Source organism: Neodiprion virginianus, chromosome 3 (assembly GCF_021901495.1).
Source record: "Neodiprion virginianus isolate iyNeoVirg1 chromosome 3, iyNeoVirg1.1, whole genome shotgun sequence".
NCBI lineage: Eukaryota > Metazoa > Arthropoda > Insecta > Hymenoptera > Diprionidae > Neodiprion > Neodiprion virginianus.
Window position 1 is genome coordinate 13,696,237 of NC_060879.1, and position 21,230 is coordinate 13,717,466.

Consider the following 21,230-nt stretch of genomic DNA (forward strand, 5'->3'; position numbering starts at 1 on the left):
CACGTGCGTCGCGAAGTAATCTGTGTACGAGTTTTGGTTGGTTTTGTTTTTCTTGTCGAGCGGAAGGAAGTATCAATTGCGAGGGGAATGGCAGCCAGGGACCACGAGGGAGTTGGCCCTTTTGTGGCGTGGATGTGGGGCGGTAAGCGCTGTTAACCTTCTTGCGAGAGAATCTCGAGAGATAATTAGTAAAGGCTTGCCGAGGACGGATAGCCAGTGAGGATTGGCGTTAGCGACTGTACTCGAGATTCTTTAGCCGATACATCTGCTTGGTGACCGTAGCCTGAGTTGCGCGTAAGGAAGTAGCGTTAATTTTGGGTGATCGAGGAGATCGAGTCGAGTCACGGGTTGAGCCGAGACATTATTGCCTCGAGTTTGAGTGTAACTGAAGTCCGTTACACGGGGTCATTTTAACTTTATCCGATACAGCCTCAGTTCTCGTATAGGTCGCGAGCAGTCTCCCAGGGAGCATTCGAATTCGCGACCGCGTCCCGCCGTCGCAGAGAAAGCGGAGCTCGGGTGCGCGCTAGTAAAAAGAGTCTTTGGTGGAGGATAGTCGCGGGTGACGCGACGAGCCTCGTTTCCGTTTGGTTTTTTTTTGCATAATCCGTTAATATTAAGTTGGCGATTAGCGTCATTCTGTAGAGGACGATCGCGAGCAGCGCGTCGGGTCCTATTTTGTTTTTGGTTTTTTTTTGTGTGTAAATTAGCGGTCACGATAAGTATAGCGACTGGCGCACGTAGGCCGTAGAGGTCTTCTGGATCCCTTCATTTTTTTTATTGATTATTTTGTTTGCTCGTTCCTTTTTTTTTTTTTAAGGTAAGCGTTTGCGTTTGGGATTGCGAGGACAAACTTTCGCAGTATTGTTATTATTTTTATTTTTTTTTGTATTATCGCTATTTTTAAATATATTGTCTAATTTTATTGCTGCTTTGTGAAATAACTTGTTGGCGTACGTGTGGCGTATCTCTCTCTACCCAAAAATTACCCCTCCCCTCTCCGCGGTACTGAGCTACCGAGCATATGGTCGCGGTATATCGTATTACCGACTTCGAGGCGTGTTGTTCACGCCAGGCGCCCAACAAATTTCGCGGTATTATTTCAGGTTCAGGGGACATCGTGGACGCCGAATTATTGTGCGCGTGGTAAGTTCTCGGTCATCTTCTCCGAGTGACCGAGGAGCGGGAAAAATCCACGTCACAATATATATACATACAGCGCTACATCAATTCTCTTACGATACTGCAAACGTTAATTTAAATCCACGATGATTATCACATTTGATCAGCACGCAAACAAGGTTTTTCAGACTGCTCCTAACTTTTCTGTATTCCCCTTCGCTGTATCAATAAAAATTCATGGAAAAATTTCAGAATCATATGAAAAACATGAATGGTTTGAAAAGAGGACAGTCAAACTTCCCAACCCTTTCACCAGTATCGTCATCGACATTGAAACCGTTGCGCGGGGAAGAGGACTGTTTTGATGATGATGAGGCGGAAGAGGAGATCTATAGCGACGCTGATATGTTGAATGTCGATCACGAACAGCGTTCTCACGATGGGCAGGGTTATTATCAATTCTGATATCGAAAATAATATGGCTCGCGAGTATCTCCTCTTATCATTATCGACGAATGAGGAGAATGCTGAGGATGACGGCGATGGGGGGTAGGTGGAGAAGGATGTTGCGAGAGCAGAGGAGAATATGGATGATGAACAAGGTTTTGATGACTATGAAGCCGCCGACGGACGCATCTCCATGTTCCTCAACGAAGTTAATCGCATCCGCGAACAGTTGGGAAACTTCGGCACAGCTGATGATGAGGGATATTTTTCAGAGCAGGATTGGTGCGTAGCACTACATTAAAATAAAATACTAGTTTCTTCCTCACTTTTATTGTATCCATTATTTGAATAGGTTCAAACTTTTTTTCGGGTTACAGATTTATCAAGTATATAAATCCCAGCTGTAGCAGCATTATTTTTTTTTCTATTTTGGTTTGCTCTTTTTACAGATTTTTTACCTCAGACATAACAATATTTTCATACAATTTTTGAAAAAATTCATCTCCCTCTATCCGAGACCTTGGATTCGTCTCAGCTTCAATTGAGGATGATGGTTGGTCGACCGTTGATTGGGGCGAGAATGAAGAGGTGAAGGAGAAAATAATTATTGGCTTTTCCGAAGCGACGCCTGAGTTCTCGCTGGAGGAGCTTTAGGCACTCGTTGAGGACGCACGGGCGGCTCGAGTGAGGCTAAACAGCCTACATTAAATAAATTATAATCATCAATCTATAGAAATTATTATAGAAAAATGGGAGAATGAGACTGTAGTAATAATGTTGGATATGAAAAATAATAACGATCACCATGATGATGATGATAATGATGTTGGCGACAGTGATCGAGATAATGAGGATGTTATGGATAATTTGAAAAATAAAACTATAAAATTTACAATTATTCATCATATGTCCTACTGCAAATACAATTTATAATGTTATTACATTTTCCCCCCAAATAAATTAATATCACCAAATCCTCGTATTCTGAAGAATATAACTATAAATTACATAAAATTCATAATTATTCATCATGTATTTTACCGCTGGTACGTTGTAATAACCTTATAGTCTCATTACTGTCCTATTCGCATTCTAGCCCACGGCACTCGCTTTTCGCCAACTCTGCTGATTCTGTTGCCCAACATTCTGAATTTGCGCACCATTTGTCTACTCCTGCTCTTGACCTCGGGATCAGTCCTATTCCAACGTTCACACAAACAACTTCAACTCTTATTTCCAAGTTCAACCTCAGTTCCAGTCTAAATAATCATTTCACCCATTCCTAATCCAAATCACCTAGTTACGCAATTACACATTACTTAGTTCGAATAAAGCCTTATGCAACCAAAAGGTATGCCTTCTCTATCTCATTAACAGTCCTTCCATTATTTCCGGATTGAGAACAGCGATGAGACCGAACCCGATTTACCCAAATAACGTCTTGGGTGAGTATAGACGTGATTCGATAACCACTTGTCGAATCAAAACCTCCTGAAACCCGTGACACCGCAAATAAAACTTATAATATTTTTACATTTTCCCTGTAATAAATTTATATTACAAGAACGGGTGACAGTTATGAAGATATATGTATGATTGTATCAAATTCTATTTTACCTGATGTGTAAATAATTTCATCGAATATTCTATTTTAATTCTATGTATAAGTCGGGATATAATTGAAATAATTTCTATTTTATAGATACGTAAGTCATTTAATTTAACATTTCGTTCTAATTCTACGTATGAGTCGGGATATAATTGTAATAAATTCTATTTTATAGATGAATAAATAATTTTATTGAATATTCCATTTTAATTTTATGTATAAACTAGGGGCTTCGCCCCTGCGCGCTCCGCGCGCGAACCCCACCTCGGCGCTACGCGCCATACTGTTTCCGTATACATTGTCTATTAGACAGGTGAATTCATTAATGCTGATTTGATGACAGGGCTGCAACTGTTGATCGGTTGTTTCCGGTTAACCCGACATTGCTATTGGCTTCCTATGCAGGCCTGCTCAGATTGTTTTAGTAAACGAATCCACTTACATGTACAAAACCCCCGATGCCATGCAACCCCAATTGCATTTGGCGACTTATTTTGCTATAGTTATTATTTGCAATTTTTTTTACGTATATCTGAATATAGAGATATAGAGTCTACTGTGTCTGGTTTGTAAAAGTCTGCACATGATCTTGCTTCAGCTCTGAGAAGATGCTCAATTGCACATAGTGCTCTATTTTCATGCTGATCCACAAAGTCGTTAGATAGTGCTTTCTTGTACGTGTTCCATAAATCTGTCACGTTCGATGGCATTTCACCGATTAGATACCACACAAAAAAATGACGTAACCGTTTCGGCATGAGTATTGAAACAGCTTCGTCGAATATCTTGAAAGCTTCCTCATTTGTCGCAGTTAAACCCATATCCACCGCAGCATCTCTAAATGTGTTCCATTCTTTCCCGTTTACAGTGCGTAAATCTATCAAACTCCTAGCATTTGTCGCATGTCCAAGGATTAGTTTGAGGTGAATTCTTTCTGTATCCCTTGGTGGAATATTTGTCATTCTGCTAACTACTTTACATGCAATTTTTCTTTTTTTCCACGTTTTTGTTGCTTCTTGAAACGAATAGTAATCTGGCGTGTTCGCATAAGTTATATTTCTTGCCATTTCATCTATGCTGTTCAATTTAAACCATGCAATTAGATGGGTTCTCCACTTTTTTTCTTCTGTAGCTTTCGACTTCTCTACCTTCCTCAAAGGTTGCGCATTGCTGCCCCGGTAGGTGTATAGATAAGCGTGTGACTACATAACTTCGTCCATGCAGTGACACTTCTAGTATACGCCAAGCTGCTTCCATCGGTCCTACATAACGCGAATGTACATAATCCTGTATTTCGTTGATTATTGGCTGACCATTACTCTCGCGGTTTGAATCAATTACACTGGCCAACAGTGGTTTTGTTGCTCTTGATATTTGAGTCGTCTTAGAAAGATTCGATGTCAACGACCTTAGGAGTAAGCGTAGTTTTTCGAAATTGGCTCTAGTTATTTATTTTATCGACATTTTCATATATGACTCAAAAAAGCAATGTTTAGGTGAAAAATTCGATTTCTTTTTTTTAATATCTAAAGTTTATCAAAAAAATACTATCAATAACCTTAGTTATGCTTACTTTATTCGGACAGAAGTATAAAAAATATAAGAAATATAATACTTTGTTGTTCTCGCCATGAAAAAGAGGGAACAACAAGTTTCTTCGAAAGGGGGGGGTATTGGGGTGTTCTGAAAAAAAAAAAATAAAAAAATTTCTCTCAAACACGCATCAAACTTTCGGTAGAGCATCTTAAATAGAATATCTCAGCCAAATACGAGCTTTTAATATTGATTTTTTTCCATTTTTCATTTAAATAACAGGTGAAAAAGTTTAGGAAAAAATGTATCTCATAAACGTCTGACATATAAACCATCTAAACTTACATCTAATAAACTATCTGTATTAACAGATTCTCATAGGAAATTTCACGCTCTATAAAAAACTACTGATATAGAACTTTAACCGTTCAAGAGAAATTCGCCTTTAAACATTGAGTCATCTCGAATACAATACTACAATAACATAAAAACCAGAGCCAATCTAATATAATCATAATTATATTCGTAAGTTTTACGTTCTGAAACACCAGGATTCACAGAAAAAATCAGAGCAACAAAAAAAAGTATTTATTTCGTAGAGCTGTGTTATCTGTACTCTTCCACAATCATGTCCCTTGTGGACGTACTTGAACACATACTTGATAGCCATTATTGACGCACAATATTCTACGTTCATGTGGCAGTCGTACTTTGCAAGTAGGTATGGATTGTAAGGCACAACCATGCTGTTGTCTACTTGGATATTTCTTCCTTCCACGCGGCTGCGGTAATAGTTTACGTCTGTATTTTTTCCTCTGCGATACTTTGGAAAACCGCCACCACTTATATCAGTGTTTTCCACTAAGTCTTCCGTAAACTTCTTTCAGCATGACTTCGTTACCGAATTCCAGCATGGTATTATGGATGTGTGAGGGCCGTGTAGCATGTGTGATGTGACAGACATGTGTGATGTGACAGATTGATATAGTTTTTGATGTATTTGTTTGTCTGGTATTTCTGCAGATATAAAACTGTCTATTGCTTCTGGAGTCAAAAGTTTGTCATTGTTATTTAAGATAAATAGTATGTGAGCATGCGGTAAGTCTCTCTTTTGAAATTCAACTCTGTATACGTATCCTTCAATCTTTCCAAATAACGAACCACTTTCGATTTCCTTTACTGCCTGTTGTAGCCGTATGTTAAATATTCAACAAGCTATTGTTGGAATGTCGTTTGCAGTGGTACCCGTCGGAAAATCTTTTCATACCCTACATATTTCCGGCCACTTAGGATTACATGTCATTGTGATGAATGAATCCGGTCGTCCAACTTTCGTTGTTATTGCCATTGCATCTTGATACTGCTGTTGCATATGTCGCATGCTGCCGGAAGATGTCGAGCGTAAAATCATTTGGTTCCCATGTCTTGTTCGATTCGACGTATTCGCTTCAATATTTGATATGTGATCAATCATTCCCTTGTAACATTCTACACGCAGTTGCTTCTGATTATTTCTTAAAAACAATAAATGCTGCGATTCGATTGTGAGATATGCGTGAATCACATAGTGTTGTGTCAATCGTCCGGTTCGCAACAACTGATTCTGTGCTTCACCTCGACGTAAGGCCAATCGATGTCCTGCATAGTATTGAACAGGAGAGATTGTCTTGTTTGTTCCTATGTGTTTCATATTATAGCTCCATCCTAAATCACCGTCATTTTCTCTCAGCGCTAGCTGAGTTTGTGCGTCGTAGATGTAAATTTGTCCGTATCTCAGTCGGTTATTGTTCGCGGTCTCTAAACTTGTAGATATTTTGGAACTCACATCCCCGATTTTTTTTCATCACATATGGTCCTCGATTCCCCAGATCTGCCACGGTGCAATTGACTAATGCAAACGCAAACGCGTCATTATATGATCTTATATGTTGTCTGAAGTGTCCTGATACTTCGTGATTTCTTCCTCGCAGACGTTGAAGTACATCAGGATATTCCGTTAGTGGTGGTAATGTTATTTTTCCTCCATGACAGCGATTATTTGCCACCCTTCCTGATTCATAGTTGAACCTTTCTGCATTGCAATGTTCACATTTTACTTTCATTTCACCCATGTCTAGTTGCTCCACAGTTTTGAAAATGCCTTTTTCAATATCCCCGTTGTAACGATGCTCAGCAATGATTCTTAGGCGAGTTCGCTTAGAAAGTACCAGTTCACTTTTCATTGCTTCCACTCGTTCCCTGTTTCCAATTTCAACCTGTCTCTGCTATGTTCTATTGTTTGGCTAAATACAGACAGTTCCTTCTTTATCGATGTCGATGTATCACTGTCACTTAATATTTCTCCACAAACATGAATTTCAGATACGTTATTTTTGCTCATAAGTCGTTGATATACTTCTTTTTCGTCTGTTGTTTCATCTACTCGTTGTCTCTTGCTGTCCAGTTCAATTCCTTTTGTGCTTACTTTTCTTTTTTTTCATCAATCTAAGCTTCTGTTCGTTGGTTGAAAATTGGTGTTCCTTCTCCATCGATATCGATCTATCTCCTTGACTTGATATTTCTTCGTTCTCCTCGAGTTCTGTTTCATTACTTATGCTTACATGTTTGCCAGTATGATATCTTTTGTTCGCTTCCCTACATTTTCGCTGCTGTTCTCGTCGTCTGATTTTTCTCTCTTCTATGATCATAATATTGACTGGTCGTCCTCTTGATTTATTTTTCAAATCAATAATCACAATCGATTCTTCTAATTCTTCGACACCCTTCGCTGAATTATTTTGGCTACTGCTCACGATTGCTGAATCATTTTTGCTACCGCTCTGCCTGTTATTCTCCAAAATCACCTTCTTTATATTATTTTTTTCTGTATATTTGCATTGCTGTTCACTCCGCAAAACACCTCTTTCTCTTGTGGTCAACATAGATCCTGGTCGTCCTCTTGCCTGGTTATACGAATGTTTGTTTGATATCATTCTATGGCTTATTTGGTTATTCGCACTTACAATTTTATTTTCCTTTTTCTTTTGTGATACGTCCGACCATCCACCGTCTTCATCGCCTTGTTTGCAGATTGAAACTCCGCCTTTCTCCATTGCCAACGTAAATCCTGGCTGTCCTTTTGACTGTTTGGTGATATATTTAGATTAATTATCATTTGCTTGTTACTTTTGATACTTATCACTCACCATCTGAATTTTATTTTGGTTCTGCAAGACATCAAAATTACTCACTATCTGAATTTTATTTTGGTTCTGCAAGACATCAAAGTGTCCACTGTCTCCGTCGCCGGTGAAGAGTAGCAAGAATTGTCTTACATCTTGGGATCCGATTTGTTGTGGATAAACATATCTCAAAAATGTCCGCAGCTGCAGCTAATTCTGCTTCTCCCCCGTGAATTCCATTTTTATTCATGAATGATTTGTAATCACCAGGTGACCTAATAACGGCACCGTTGGACTCATTACCTGTAATAAAACCCGCAAATGTAGACCAATTATCAACTATATTTGAAACGATACTCAGTCTCACCTCTGCGTGTCGATCTCGAGAGCCGTGTACACAGTACGTCAGCGCGCGAAGAAGATAATTCCCGTCGGGACACATCTTGATAATTCTCGTTTACATATTCATTTTTTGTGTGTCAGAAACAGATAATTATAAAGATATTTTTCAAAGACTGTCATAAACAGCCGATGACAGCTGTCAATCACTTGACACTAACTTCATAGCAACAGCAACCTTATTATTAAATGAGTTTATTTGAAAATACTCCACGTTCGACTTCTCAGCGCACATCTTGTTCTGAATATGGGAAGTTTTGTTTGCTAGATGCTTTTTGTTTTGTTTTCGGCATCTCACCCCACTGCCAACTTCATGCGTATACTATTGTCATTATAATCTTTTTTACCTGTTGCCATTAAAGTCTTCTTTTTCATTTGTTCACGCGGGACAGGATTTTTTTATTAGATAGAGAGACTAGAGTGTAATTGTAATAATTTTAATGAATTCTACTAGTATTTTTGTACATATTGCAGGCATTTTTTTATGCAGAAGGTTGCATTTCAGACAGTCTTTTACTATCGGATTTCATCCATTCGCTATGTCACCATCACGTCCTGGTGTATAATGCAGGAGGCATCTGCGGCAACTGACAATGTTATCGTCGATTTTTATTTTCTCAGGCAGTTTATCCCAAACCTCATTGACGGTGTTTATTGCGAACGTCTAGATGAATTCTTTTGGCAAAAAAGTGATATACCCAGACCTCATTGCCTTCAAACCCTCTAATTGTTTGTACAGACGGAAGGATTTCCCGAGAGAGCCGGTACACCCCTTCAAATACCAACTCTTCAGCCTCTGCACGTTTTCATAGGCGCAGTTGTATGTCAGGCTGTATTCCAATATCATCCGATGGAAAGTATCCATGGTTTCAGTCATGCCAGGGTGCCGCTTCCTTCAATTTTTCCACTACCAGGGGTGTGATGTGCAAATCTTCCATATCAGTAACTCTCGTTTTACCATCGAGAATCCCCGTCAGCTATGTTTTCTTCTCCTCCCCTTTGACACATTCTCGTGAGATTTTTTGTCAGCATTCCATGGTATTCTGGGATGATTGCGTGGTAACTAAGCATTAGTAGCTCTACATTCAAGTGGTAGGCTAGCCAAACCACAGGGTGACTTGATAATGATGTAATCCAGGCCGGTGCACGTCGATGACTGCAACTTCTTTGGGTACAAGCTTCTTTCTACGGCCGATGAAACATTGCACGTCTGGGGCCATAGCCGTGTTGAACAGGGATGTTGCGCTCGATTTTTCTTAAATATTAACGGTAGACGACTTACTATTTAGTCTCCTGCACACCTGCTTTTATCCCTTCGCGGATGAATTTCGTAGAAGTAGAGGGGATGACATAGATTATTTACGGTACATAGCTGCATGAAAATTCAAACGTGTTGAATACTCCGCCATAGTATTTAAATTGCAGACGATTTTTCCCAGCCATGTTACAACCTTCTTGAACAACCCTGGCGATACTCAGCTGTGAAAAGATGTTATACTCTCCCTCGGTCATCGCCAGAACGCGTACCCCGAATTTTTTTTTTAGACCAGTTTTAGCCCAGTGACGTCATACACGTACCCAATTTCGAGATCCAACATTTTCTTGGTCGGCAGATTCTCAAGGCAGCTGACGTAGTTGACTTTTGCCAGATCCATAGCGTTCCGCTGAGAGTTTCTTTTTTCGCAAGTAAGAGCAGTTCACAACGAGAAGAGACGATAAAAACAGAGCGACTATCATGTTTTATACACCGCCCATCCCCATTACAATTTTTCACCAGACAAGTCTCGACATGCATTTGCGGGAAGAATTTCCATAAACGCGCCCCCTATCCAGACTGATTTATTGACAATGCCATCCGCCATTTTGTGGGAAATTTTTTGACAAACCTCATATTCCACAGGTTTCGACCTGCATTTCGTGGGAAAAAATTTTACGATGCATTCAAAGCATTCAACCGTTATTTTGAAATATTTTATCTGACCCACCACTACCACCACCTAATAAAAAGTAGCCGTCTTGCGGCGGACATTGAAAACAAAGCAGAGTTGATCGATAGAACATCGATTGATCGATAATGTGCGCGCCACATGTGGTAAACTCGCGGTAACAGTTCTGCCAGTAACACCTACTATCGGTGAAGCTGAAGGTAACTCCATATTGCTGTGAATATTGGACACACAACAAACCTGATCGGTATGACAGTGACTAGTGGAGCCATCTATGTTAATGCTCTTATCAGTAACACTTTCGTCGGTAAAACGTCTGCTATCTAACGGCAAAAATTAGAAACGTCTGCTCATCTGACGGTAAAAATTCAAAAATGGTTGCTCATCTGACAACACCGAAATCTCATTACACACACTCGGAAAATCGAGCATAAATACACGTGGCGTCTTCTGTGATAACGCTTCCGTCGGTAACACGAGCCACTACCTGTCGGTGAGATCGAGCGAAAATACAGGTGGTGCTATCTATAGTATCGCTCCTATCGGTAACACCACTCTGGGTAAGGCTTACCATCGCAGGGATAACATACTGCCTATCGGTATGGAAGGAATCGAGGTAACTCTGCCGGTACGCCGACATTGTGTCCCAAAACTCTTATATCTACTAATACCCTTACCATACAATGAATTCGGTAATTCGAGAGCAACGAGGTCTGAAGACGTTATCTTTTTACCAGACGAATTTATTGTCACGTTTGCATCCAACTCAATTAGTGAGGTGTAGGATAAACTTCTTGAAAATGGATTACATCATGGCTCGCTATCACATATGTAACCTGCATTATAATCAATCTGGACGTTATCGTGGCGTATTTGATTTGAAGAACAAGACTGGTAATGAAATCTGTTTTCACTGTCACATGAGAATTATATGTGTAATAGACTGGGCCAAAAAAATTGACTATTTTTTTTTTTTGAAAAATTTATTGAGAATATCATTCAGTATAGCAAAAAAAAAATTTCATGAAATTTTAAGCCCTTAATATCAACTTTAAGAGGTCTATCATCGCTATTTTTGATTTTTAGTAATAATTTGATGTTTTACGTCAGAACTGTCGAAATATTGAAGTGAAAAAATTTATGTTCACTTATCCCTTTATAAAATTAAATTCCCTACAAAAAAGGTCTGATTATAGGTTTTTGTCAGACAAGCCGTTTCCGAGTAATTAAGCTTAATAAATTGATATAATTTCTCGAGAATTAATCGAGAACTAATCGAGAATTAATCGAGAATTAATCGAGAAATTATATCAATTTATTAAGCTTAATTACTCGGAAACGGCTTGTCTGACAAAAATCTATAATCGGACCTTTTTTGTAGGGAATTTAATTTTATAAAGGGATAAGTGAACATAAATTTTTTCACTTCAATATTTCGACAGTTCTGACGTAAAACATCAAATTATTACTAAAAATCAAAAATAGCGATGATAGACCTCTCAAAGTTAATATTAAGGGCTTAAAATTTCATGAAATTTTTTATTTGCCATACTGAATGATATTCTCAATATATTTTTCAAAAAAAAAAATAGTCAATTTTTTTGGCCCAGTCTAATGTGTAAGGATTGTTTTCACCTCAGGGTCGTTTGTGGAAGTTAAGTCGTTCGATGCCTATAAACAGGTGGTTTATTAGAATGAAATAATTACAAGCGTAATATTAGAGAAAAAAATTAGTTCGTCCCTAACCTATAAACAGGAATCGAAAGAGATGCTCCTTCTTCCACTTTTCTTTCAGATTCTCTCTTGCCTAACCGTCCTTCCTCGCTAGAAGTCTACCGGTGTGTCTCAGTCTGTATGACTGTACCGATTCTCCGATTCCTCACCATCAGCCGTGAAGCGAGAGGATTTCTTCTTTACATATGTTGTAACGTGGCATTCCTGATGCCCGTTACAAGTGACTCTCTGAACCCTGAGAGGAACCAAGATTCAGGGATTTCCGAGATTGAGGCACAAAATATTTGTCAAAGAGCACCAGAACTAGAGTTACGCATCCGAAACTACAAGAGGGGACACTTTAGCGAATAAAGAAAGATATTTCAGGTTTTTTTTTGTATTATTTTTCGAGCTACAACGGCATCAGGCAGGATGTCAGCAACGAATTCGAGGATATTGTGGTGTGGCGGACCAGCGACGATTGCGAAGGAAGGATATCGAGGCTGCGGTGAGGGAGCCAACCAAGTCCCAACGAAATTGCAATCTCGCGTTGAGTTGGGCGCCGCGATGCTACTGAAGGCGCGCATCGAGTTGCGCTATTGATGAAATCGATGACGGTTCGATTATTGCGTATTCTTGCGGGAATGACGTCACGTATGGGATAGCTTATCGAGATCCGTGTTGCGCCAGGTCGTAGGTTTTTGAAACCACACTAGTTCTGACGGTCATGATAGATAGTCATGTTTTGGGGAGTTTAGCGAAGTAATGGAGCCGCCTAAAAATCGCGACGGGGAAGGAGAGTGCGTTGCGTCGGTGTTGAACGGTAAGCGCGGTTTATATCCTGGCGATGGAATTTCGAGAATAATTGCGTAAAAGTTTGCCGAATAACGGATAGCCATTTTGGATTTACGTTGCGGATGAGTACTCGAAATTCTTTTGCCGATTCTTTTGCTTGGTGACCGCAGCCTGAGTTACGCATTATAAAATAGAGTAAATTTTGAGTAGTTGAGAATGTTGAGTAGAGTCACAGGTTTTAGTTGCGTTTTTCTCGTTTTTGAGATTACGTACAGCCGAATTGCGTTGTACTGGGTCGAGCCGCGTTATCGGGTTTTTTTTTTTTGTGTCGCCTCTGGAGTAGGTCGCGAATTGCCGAAATGGAGTACTTGAATTAGCAAATAACGGTTTCGAGCGTTTCGAGAAGGTATGATTTCGGATGCGTTGCAATAGCGTTTAGTTGAGGTTACGTTTGGTGGCACTTGCGCTTAGTTTAGTTCCTGTTTAGTTAATATTGTGTTCAGTTAAGTTGAGTTACGGTTGCGTATACTTGAGATTGCGGTTTCGTTGGGTAGTGGTTGAAACGAGAAGTTCGTGTTATGGAGTTTTAGTTGCGTCTGAATTATGTTGTCGCTTCAGAATCTGTATAGTTGAGTTTCACATCAGGTTGAGCTCTGTGGATGTGGTTTAGTGGAGTTAAGTAGAGAATAAGGGTTATCTTAATTTAAATTGTCAAGTTTAGATTTAATGCAGCTCTCGGTAGAGTCGAATCTCCGAGTCAGGTGAGATCTTGAGTGAGATTGAGGACGCCGTCTGTTCAGTAGCCCGGCGGCGTACCGTCGAGAAATTAGTTATGGTTTCGGTTGCTAGCAATTATTGCTATAACATAAAAATTTGTAAGTTGCGAATTGAGAGTTGCAAATGGAGATTTTTTAAATTTTGAGTAAGATTTTATTAGCGAGCTGCCAGCTCAGTAGATTAAGTAAGAGCGTAGATAACGTATAATTTTCTGTTTTTTTTTTTTTTATTTTGATGTCGGATCGCGAAGAGCGAATTTTGAATAATTCTTTTTTTTTTTGTTTTTGTATCATCGCTATTGTGAAATATATTATGTTATTTTATTTCTTTGGTTAAATAAATAGCGTCTGGTTTTCGTGTGTCTCTCTCTCTCTCTCTCTCTCTCTCTCTCTCCAAAATTACTCCTTCCCGCTCCTGAGGGTTAGCGAAGGTAAAGATTTCGAGGCGTGTTAATCACGCCCGGCGCCCAACATAATCACGCGATATGTTTTTCAGGTTACATCGCGGGCCGCCGAATTATTGTGTACTCAGTAAGTTCTCGGTTATTTCTCCAAGTGACCGAGGTACCGGAAAAAACCGCGTCACAATGTCTAGAATTCAAAAACCTATTTCCAGCTAATGCTAATTAACGAATAGCATTTATCGTATTCATGCAATGATAAGTAGCTGAAATGACGAAATAAATTTTTAAAAAGCGTTTGTTACGTCTTTCATCGAGTATTGTTATCATTTGGTAGAGTTCTTTCCCGTGCGAAGTTTAGATAGACCTGAACAGTGATTATATCGATGGTTGCGGAGAATAACCGGCTATCTCGAGTCAGGCTTCAAAAACCGGCTATCTCGAGTTATCGTTGAAAAACCGGCTATTTCGCTTTTGAAATTTCTTCGGCCGCAAATGAAGTTGGTAGCACTGTCCGGCTCAATACGAAATTCGCCAGCGCCTCACTGAATATAGGTATTACATGCTGTGACGTGGATTTTTCCGTACCACGATCACTCGGAGAAAATGACCGAGAACTTACCGCCTACACAATAATTCGGCGTCCCGCAGTATAAGCTGAATCCAAAAACAATATCGCGAAATGTTGTTGGGCGCCTGGCGTGATTAATACGCCTCGAAATCGTTAATGCGTTATACCGCGGAAATATGCTCGGTAGCTCAGTACCGCGGAGAGGGAAGGGGTAATTTTTGGAGAGAAAGAGAGACACTCAAAAACCACACGGTACTTAACAAAAGAAGTAAAATAAAATGTTATGTTTCACAATATCGGTGATACAAAAACAAAAAAAAAATAATTCAGAAGTCGCTCGTCGCGATTCCAAAAACAAACAGAAAATTACACGTAACCTACGCTATTCCTTACTCTACTGAGCTCGCGGCTCCCTAACTAAAATTTCACTCAACAGTTACGAAATCTCCCTATGCTTCTCTCAATTCGCAAATACGCAATTCTTCCTCAATAACAATAATTGCTAGAAACCGAAACTAAAATTACTTTCTCGACGGTGCGCCGTCGGGCTACCGAATAGACGGCGTCCTCAATCTCACCTAAGATCTCACCCGACTTGGAGCTTCAACGCTACCGCAAGCTGCCGTAAATGTAAATGTGACAACTTAACTAAACCTAAAGCTTATTTCCTACTTATTTCAACCAAACAAGTCCTTAAACGCCACCATACTTCAGACGCAAGTAAAACTCAATATACGGACTACTCGTCTCAACCGCTACTCAACGCAACGGGAATTTCGACTATAAGTAACCTCAACTCAAGTAAACACTATCTTACATAAACGAAAACTTAACTGAACGCAACCCCAACTAAACACAATCTCAAAATAACGCAACTCAATTAATATCATCTCAATTAAACGGGTACGGAACTAAGCGCAAACGCAACTCATCGTAACCTCAACTGAACGCTATCGCAACGCATCCGAAATGAAACTTTCTTGAAATCCTTGAAAACATTATTCGCTAATTCGAGCACTCCAATTCGGCACTTCACGACCTCCTCGAGAGGCGACACTGGAAGACCCGATAACGCAACTCGACCTGGTACAGCGGAATTCGGCTGTACTTAATTTCAAAAACGAGAGAGACTCAACTAAAACCCGTGACTCTACTCAACTTTCTCAAAGACTCGAAATTTACTTTACTCTATCACGCGAATTAAGGCCACGGTCATCAAGCAAAAGAATCTGCAAAAGAATTTCGAGTACTTTTCTACAACGCAAATCCAAAACGGCTATCCGTAACTCGGCAAGCCCTTTCGCAATTATGCTCGAAATTCAATCACGAGGATAGAAGCAGCGCTTACCTTTTACATCCCCGCAACATCCTCTTCATCCCCTTCGCGATTTTTAGGCGGCTCCATTACTTCGCGAAACTCCCCAAAACGTGACTATTTATCATGACCGCCAGAACTAGAGTGGTTTCAAAAACCTACGACCTGCCGCAACACAGATCTCGATACGTTATCCTATACGTGACGTCATCACCACAAGAATACGCAATAATCGAACCGTCATCGATTTCGTCGATTGCGCAACTCAACGCACACGTTTAATAGCATCGCGGCGCAGAACTTAACTAGCGTTAAGTAGTATTTAGCAATCGCAATCTCGTCCTCCGCGCAGCTCCATGGCGTCTTGGTGGTGAGCATGGTGCTCCCTCGTCGTTAGTCGGTCCGTCGCAAGTTCGCTGGTCAATTCTTGGCGGTGTGAAGGGGGAGAGGCTGCAGCGCGCCGGCAGCCAGCAGGAATCGCGTCCGCCTTGGATTCCCGCGATGCGGGAATCTGCGTTGGCTCCCACTCCGCAGCTTCGACATCCTTCCTTCGGAATCGTCGCTAGTCCGCCACTCCGCAATTTACTTGAATTCGGTACCGACTTCCTGCCTGATGTCGTTGTAGCTCAAAAAATGAAAAAAAAAAAAACCAGAAATATCTTACGCTATTCGCTAAAGTGTCCCCTCTCGTAGTTTCAGATACGCGACTCTAGTCCTGGCGCTCATCTGCAAAGATTTAACGACTCAATCTCGGAAATCCCTAAATTTTGGTTCCGTCCAGGGTTCAAGGAGCCCCTTCTAACGGGCATCAAAAATGTCACGTTACAATGCTTATCTACTGTGACGTGGATTTTCCCGCTCCTCGGTCACTCGGAGAAGATGACCGAGAACTTACCGCGTGCACAATAAATCGGCGTCCGCGAGGTATCCTGGACCTAAAACAATATCGCGAAATTTGTTGGGCGCCTGGCGTGGTCAACACGCTTCGAAATCGGTAATGCGATATACCGCGACCATGTACTCGGCAGCTCAGTACCGCGGAGAGGGGAGGGGTAATTTTTGGGTAGAGAGAGATACGACACACGTACGCCAACACGTTATTTTAGAAAGCAATAATAAAATTCCAATAATATATTTCCAGCCAGCGATAGTACAAAAATAAAAATAATAATACGGCAAAAGTCGTTCTTGGCGATTACAATTACAAATACAGAGAAGTAATAGCCCGTAAGTCGCCAGCCGCGATCCAAAATTAGAGACTTAGGCTTAACAAAAAAAAAGATAGAACAAACTAAAAGAATATCTAATAGATCTAGAAGACCTCTACGGCCTACGTGCGCTAGTCGCTGTCTTGATAAGAACCGCTAATTTACAAAAACCAAAAACAAAATAGGACCCGACGCGCTGCCCGCGATCGTCCTCTACGGAATGGCGCTAATCGCCAACTTAATAATAAACTCCTTGACGGAGACGGAACCGAATTCCCGGCCGACGCTGTCCGCGATCGGTAATAATTCAAACAAAAAAAAAAAAACAAAGAAATAAAATTGCTTATGCCTACGGGCGCTAATCGCCACCTTATCACTAACTACTAAGGCAAAAGTCCAAACGAAAAAGAGGCTCGTCGCGTCACCCGCGACTACCCTCTACAAAAGAAAATCCTTATTAACGCGCACCCGAGCTCAACTTTCTCCGCGACGTCGGGACGCGGTTCGCGAATTCGAACGCTCCCCTTTCGACGGCTCGCGACCTACACGAGAAATGAGATTATATCGTACAGAGTTGACGTGACCCCGTGTAACGGAATTTGGTTACACTCAAATTCGAGACAATAGTGTCTCGCCTCAACACGTGGTTCGACTCGACCTCCTCGATCACACGAAATTGGCTCTACTTTATTACGTGCAACTCAGGCTACGGTCACCAAGCAGATATATCGGCTAAAGAATTTCGAGTACTTTGGTTAACGCAAATCCTCGATGGCTATCCGTTCCTCGGCAAGCCTTTATTTGATATCTCTCGAAATTCTCTCGCGAGAATATTAGCAGCGCTTACCGCTCCACATCCAGGAGAGGAAGTCTCCCACTCCCTCGTGATCCTTGACGGCCATCATCTTCGCCATACAACTCGACTTCTCCACACAATAAACAAAACTCGCAACTAGTAAACGCCGCGCTACCTCCCTAATCCGTCGCCAGAACTAGAGTGATCTCAGATGGCCGATCGGCCGCAACGCCGATCTCGTAACGCTAATCCTTCGTGACGTCATCATCCTAAGAATGCGCAACAATCGATATGTCATCGATTTTGGGGATTGCGCAACTTGACGCGTACCTGTCGTCGCTACGCGGCGCAGAACTTAAGGCTAGATCGCGATGTCGTCTTCCGCGCAGCGCTACGGGGTCCTGGGGTTGGGCGGGGTGGTGCTCCCTCGTCGCTCGCTGGTCTCTCGCGGTTGCCTCGGTTGGGTGTAGGCGGGGTGAGCGGGGAGGCTGCGGCGCTCCTGATCCTGAGGTGGGACCCTGATCCAGAAATTCTACTGACGCAGACCGACACGATCCGACGGCTCTCAATCTCGCCGTATTACATCTAAAGATACGTCAATCCGAGTGCTAATCTTCAACATTGAACGAATTCTAATGTTTTCACCTGTCTAATCAAAATTTACTTCCATAATATCTAGTCAAAAGTAAGACTAGAGTTGGTGGCTAGCTTCACTACCCCAATTAAATCATACGTATTGTTTCCAAGATTTAAGCACAATGTGATATGACAGCAGCAGTTAATTTAAGATAACCTAAAAAGATCGATACAATAATCACGACCAGCTAGTTATAACCATCGTTCAGTATAAATTTTCTTGGTATCTAACAATAATATCAATAGAATAGAATAGCACACGATTTGCTCAAACACGCAAACCGTCAAATTTAGCGATTCTGCAGCTTCTCTGCATTTGAATATAAATTCGTCCGTCGGCGTCGATTGTTATATAAATTCAAAATTTATATAAATTCCAACACTTTATAAATTGTTACATCATTATCAACACTCATTGTTACCAGACAATTTAACTACCAAATCGTACCGAATATACTTTATCTTTTACCAGTTAAATCATTCCAAGCCATATCTTTTGAACGACAACCTTTCCCATTTTTATCATTATAAATTAGCCTCAATCATTTGAACATACTTCACAGACCTGTACAGGACTATAGTAACACGATCCTACAAATTACCGGCTTATCGAAAGGTAGGTCTTTCTTAGATTTAATTTTTATTCATTGACGTTACGTGGGAGCAAGTTTGATTAACCAATTAATCATTAATTACCACCGCTCAGTACACTCTCACCCCCACGTAACATATGTGAGTTGGATCTGACGGCCACGTACCTCGTGACTTAACCGTGGATAATAGATGCTTGAGAAACTGAAATCCGGTCAGGTATCCACATTGCATGAACTTATGAATTATCAAGCATCTAGGTGGAAGTATAACCTCCGAGCGTAGCGCCTTTGACCCGCGTTCTGCTATCGCTGGGCTAATCACATTGGTTTCATGGTAAAATTTAGATTTCTGTCTTCGATATTCTCGTAATGATTTTCATGTATTTATATATTTATCTGATATGTAAGTTTCCTGTGGTTATACATCTCCTACCGGTGATAGATATTCATATTTATTCTGACATAATGGATTTTTTCTTAGAGAAGTTACGTCGAGCTGACAATCGGTGCTAAATCTGCAAAAATACTTATTGTCTGCGGTGTCACTGACCCTTACATTGAAATATGGTATTACTATGTCCGAGCCGTTATCTGACTTGCAGTGACTTCTTGACATTGAAGGGTACGAAGAAAGAGTTATACAAATAGCGTTTGCTATGTCAAAGCGAGAAAAAACCATATCATCTCTCAAGTCTATGCTGTTTGGTTGTTATTTCGAAAATCTTGGTTACGGTTTCGATATGAAATCTATAAATAATTTTGTACTGTTACAGTATCATCAAGTGCATAGATTCTTTTGATACTTTTTTTTTCGTTCATCTTTGTGAGGTCAAGACGATCCTTTAACCGAAATGTACAGTCGTTCTTTTCTAACATACATACAATTCGTTTCAGTATTGATATAGCAGAGGCACACCGGAATGAGAGCTTCTACCAGTGCTGCAGTGGCTTTTGCATTGATCTGCTCGAAAGATTTGCTGACGAACTTGGTTTTATTTACGAGTTGGTCAGAGTGGAGGATGGTAGATGGGGCACTTCAAAGGTGAGTTTACAAAAAAGTACTAATTTTACATGTAAAGCCGAAGTGTAAATATTATTCGACTTCCTACGGAATTTGATCGATTTTGATAGAAGTGTTACGTTCTGGGAAGAACATCGCGAGAAATCTCCTTTTCACTGCGTGATTTTCACCCTTAAGTTGATTTACAAATCTTGTGGTGTTTAGGTTTCGATAGAATTTATCGTGCAGCCTGTCTTGACCTGGAACTTTGTTGTGGGTCGTGCCAGCTATCACTATGCGTGATTGAAATAATTCGCTCTACACACACTTTAATTTAAAATACGCATTTATTAACAATAATACGTTCGTTAACTGATTTTCGAGATATGGTTTTTCAGTGTTATTCACTCGGTTAGTTGTACTAAAGTTCGAAGCTTCCGAATATGAGTGCTCTATGACAGAATGATTTATGACGTTTTTGATTTCTAGGTGTGTAATGGTCTGAAGTCTAAATTGGTTCTGTTTCTGTCGATGTCTGAAGTGATTCTTTCGATATCTGAAGTGATTCTTTCGATGTCTGAAATGATTCTTTTGATGTCTGAAGTGATTCTAGTTTGCATCTGTCTGGTTCGAAAAGGATCTTCAATAGTGGGAGATCTGGAAGAGACTCCTGATTGGTTTTTGGCTACGTCAGTGCAAGACGTGGTCTTGAAGAGGCCAATCGGTGCAGTGCTGACAAGATAGTTAGTTACAAGAATGCATATTTGAATTCTAAGAATGATACTTTGTGAATTGCTCATCTTGTCTTTTCTAACGTTCCTTACGTTTGGTCAGTGAGAGTTCGTGAGCCTGAGTTCCGTGAATTTCGTTTGTAGACCCATATGGTCTATGTGTGAGTTCAAATTGAAGATATAAAGTAAAAAAATGAAAATGATACGTGAACAATTGTCGGTGTGAGACCATTGCACACCAAGATGGTAACTAAATCTAAATCGATACGGATCTTAAAGGCTATGGTATGCGCATGTATGCCTTCTTATGGTAATTGAACGTCGGTGGGTTACGGTACAGAGAGAGTACAGCCATAGTTATCGGCTGGGACGTAACAGAAGTTACATATGTGCAAAAAACAAGTTCAATTTCCTAATTGAACAACGTATTAGTTATTTTGTTCCCCTTGCGTTAAGCAGGTTCAGGGTGAAGTAAGAT

At 40.5% G+C, this 21,230-nt stretch overlaps 1 protein-coding gene and 1 long non-coding RNA gene across 2 annotated transcripts in view; one reads left to right on the forward strand and one right to left on the reverse strand.

Annotated features, from left to right (window-relative positions):
• Positions 1–21,230, forward strand: part of LOC124300690 (glutamate receptor ionotropic, NMDA 2B) — a 1,918,249-nt gene that overhangs the window by 868,170 nt on the left and 1,028,849 nt on the right. Inside the window, exon 9 of the mRNA XM_046755014.1 lies at positions 19,916–20,063. Coding sequence (XP_046610970.1) covers positions 19,916–20,063 — 148 coding nt within the window. The remainder of the gene's footprint in view (positions 1–19,915; positions 20,064–21,230) is intronic.
• LOC124300706 (uncharacterized) lies at positions 7,619–7,989 on the reverse strand. Its single transcript, XR_006907291.1, has 3 exons — positions 7,942–7,989; positions 7,714–7,833; positions 7,619–7,653 (listed from the first exon to the last, which is right to left on the reverse strand). It is a non-coding gene; the product is annotated as an uncharacterized LOC124300706 (long non-coding RNA).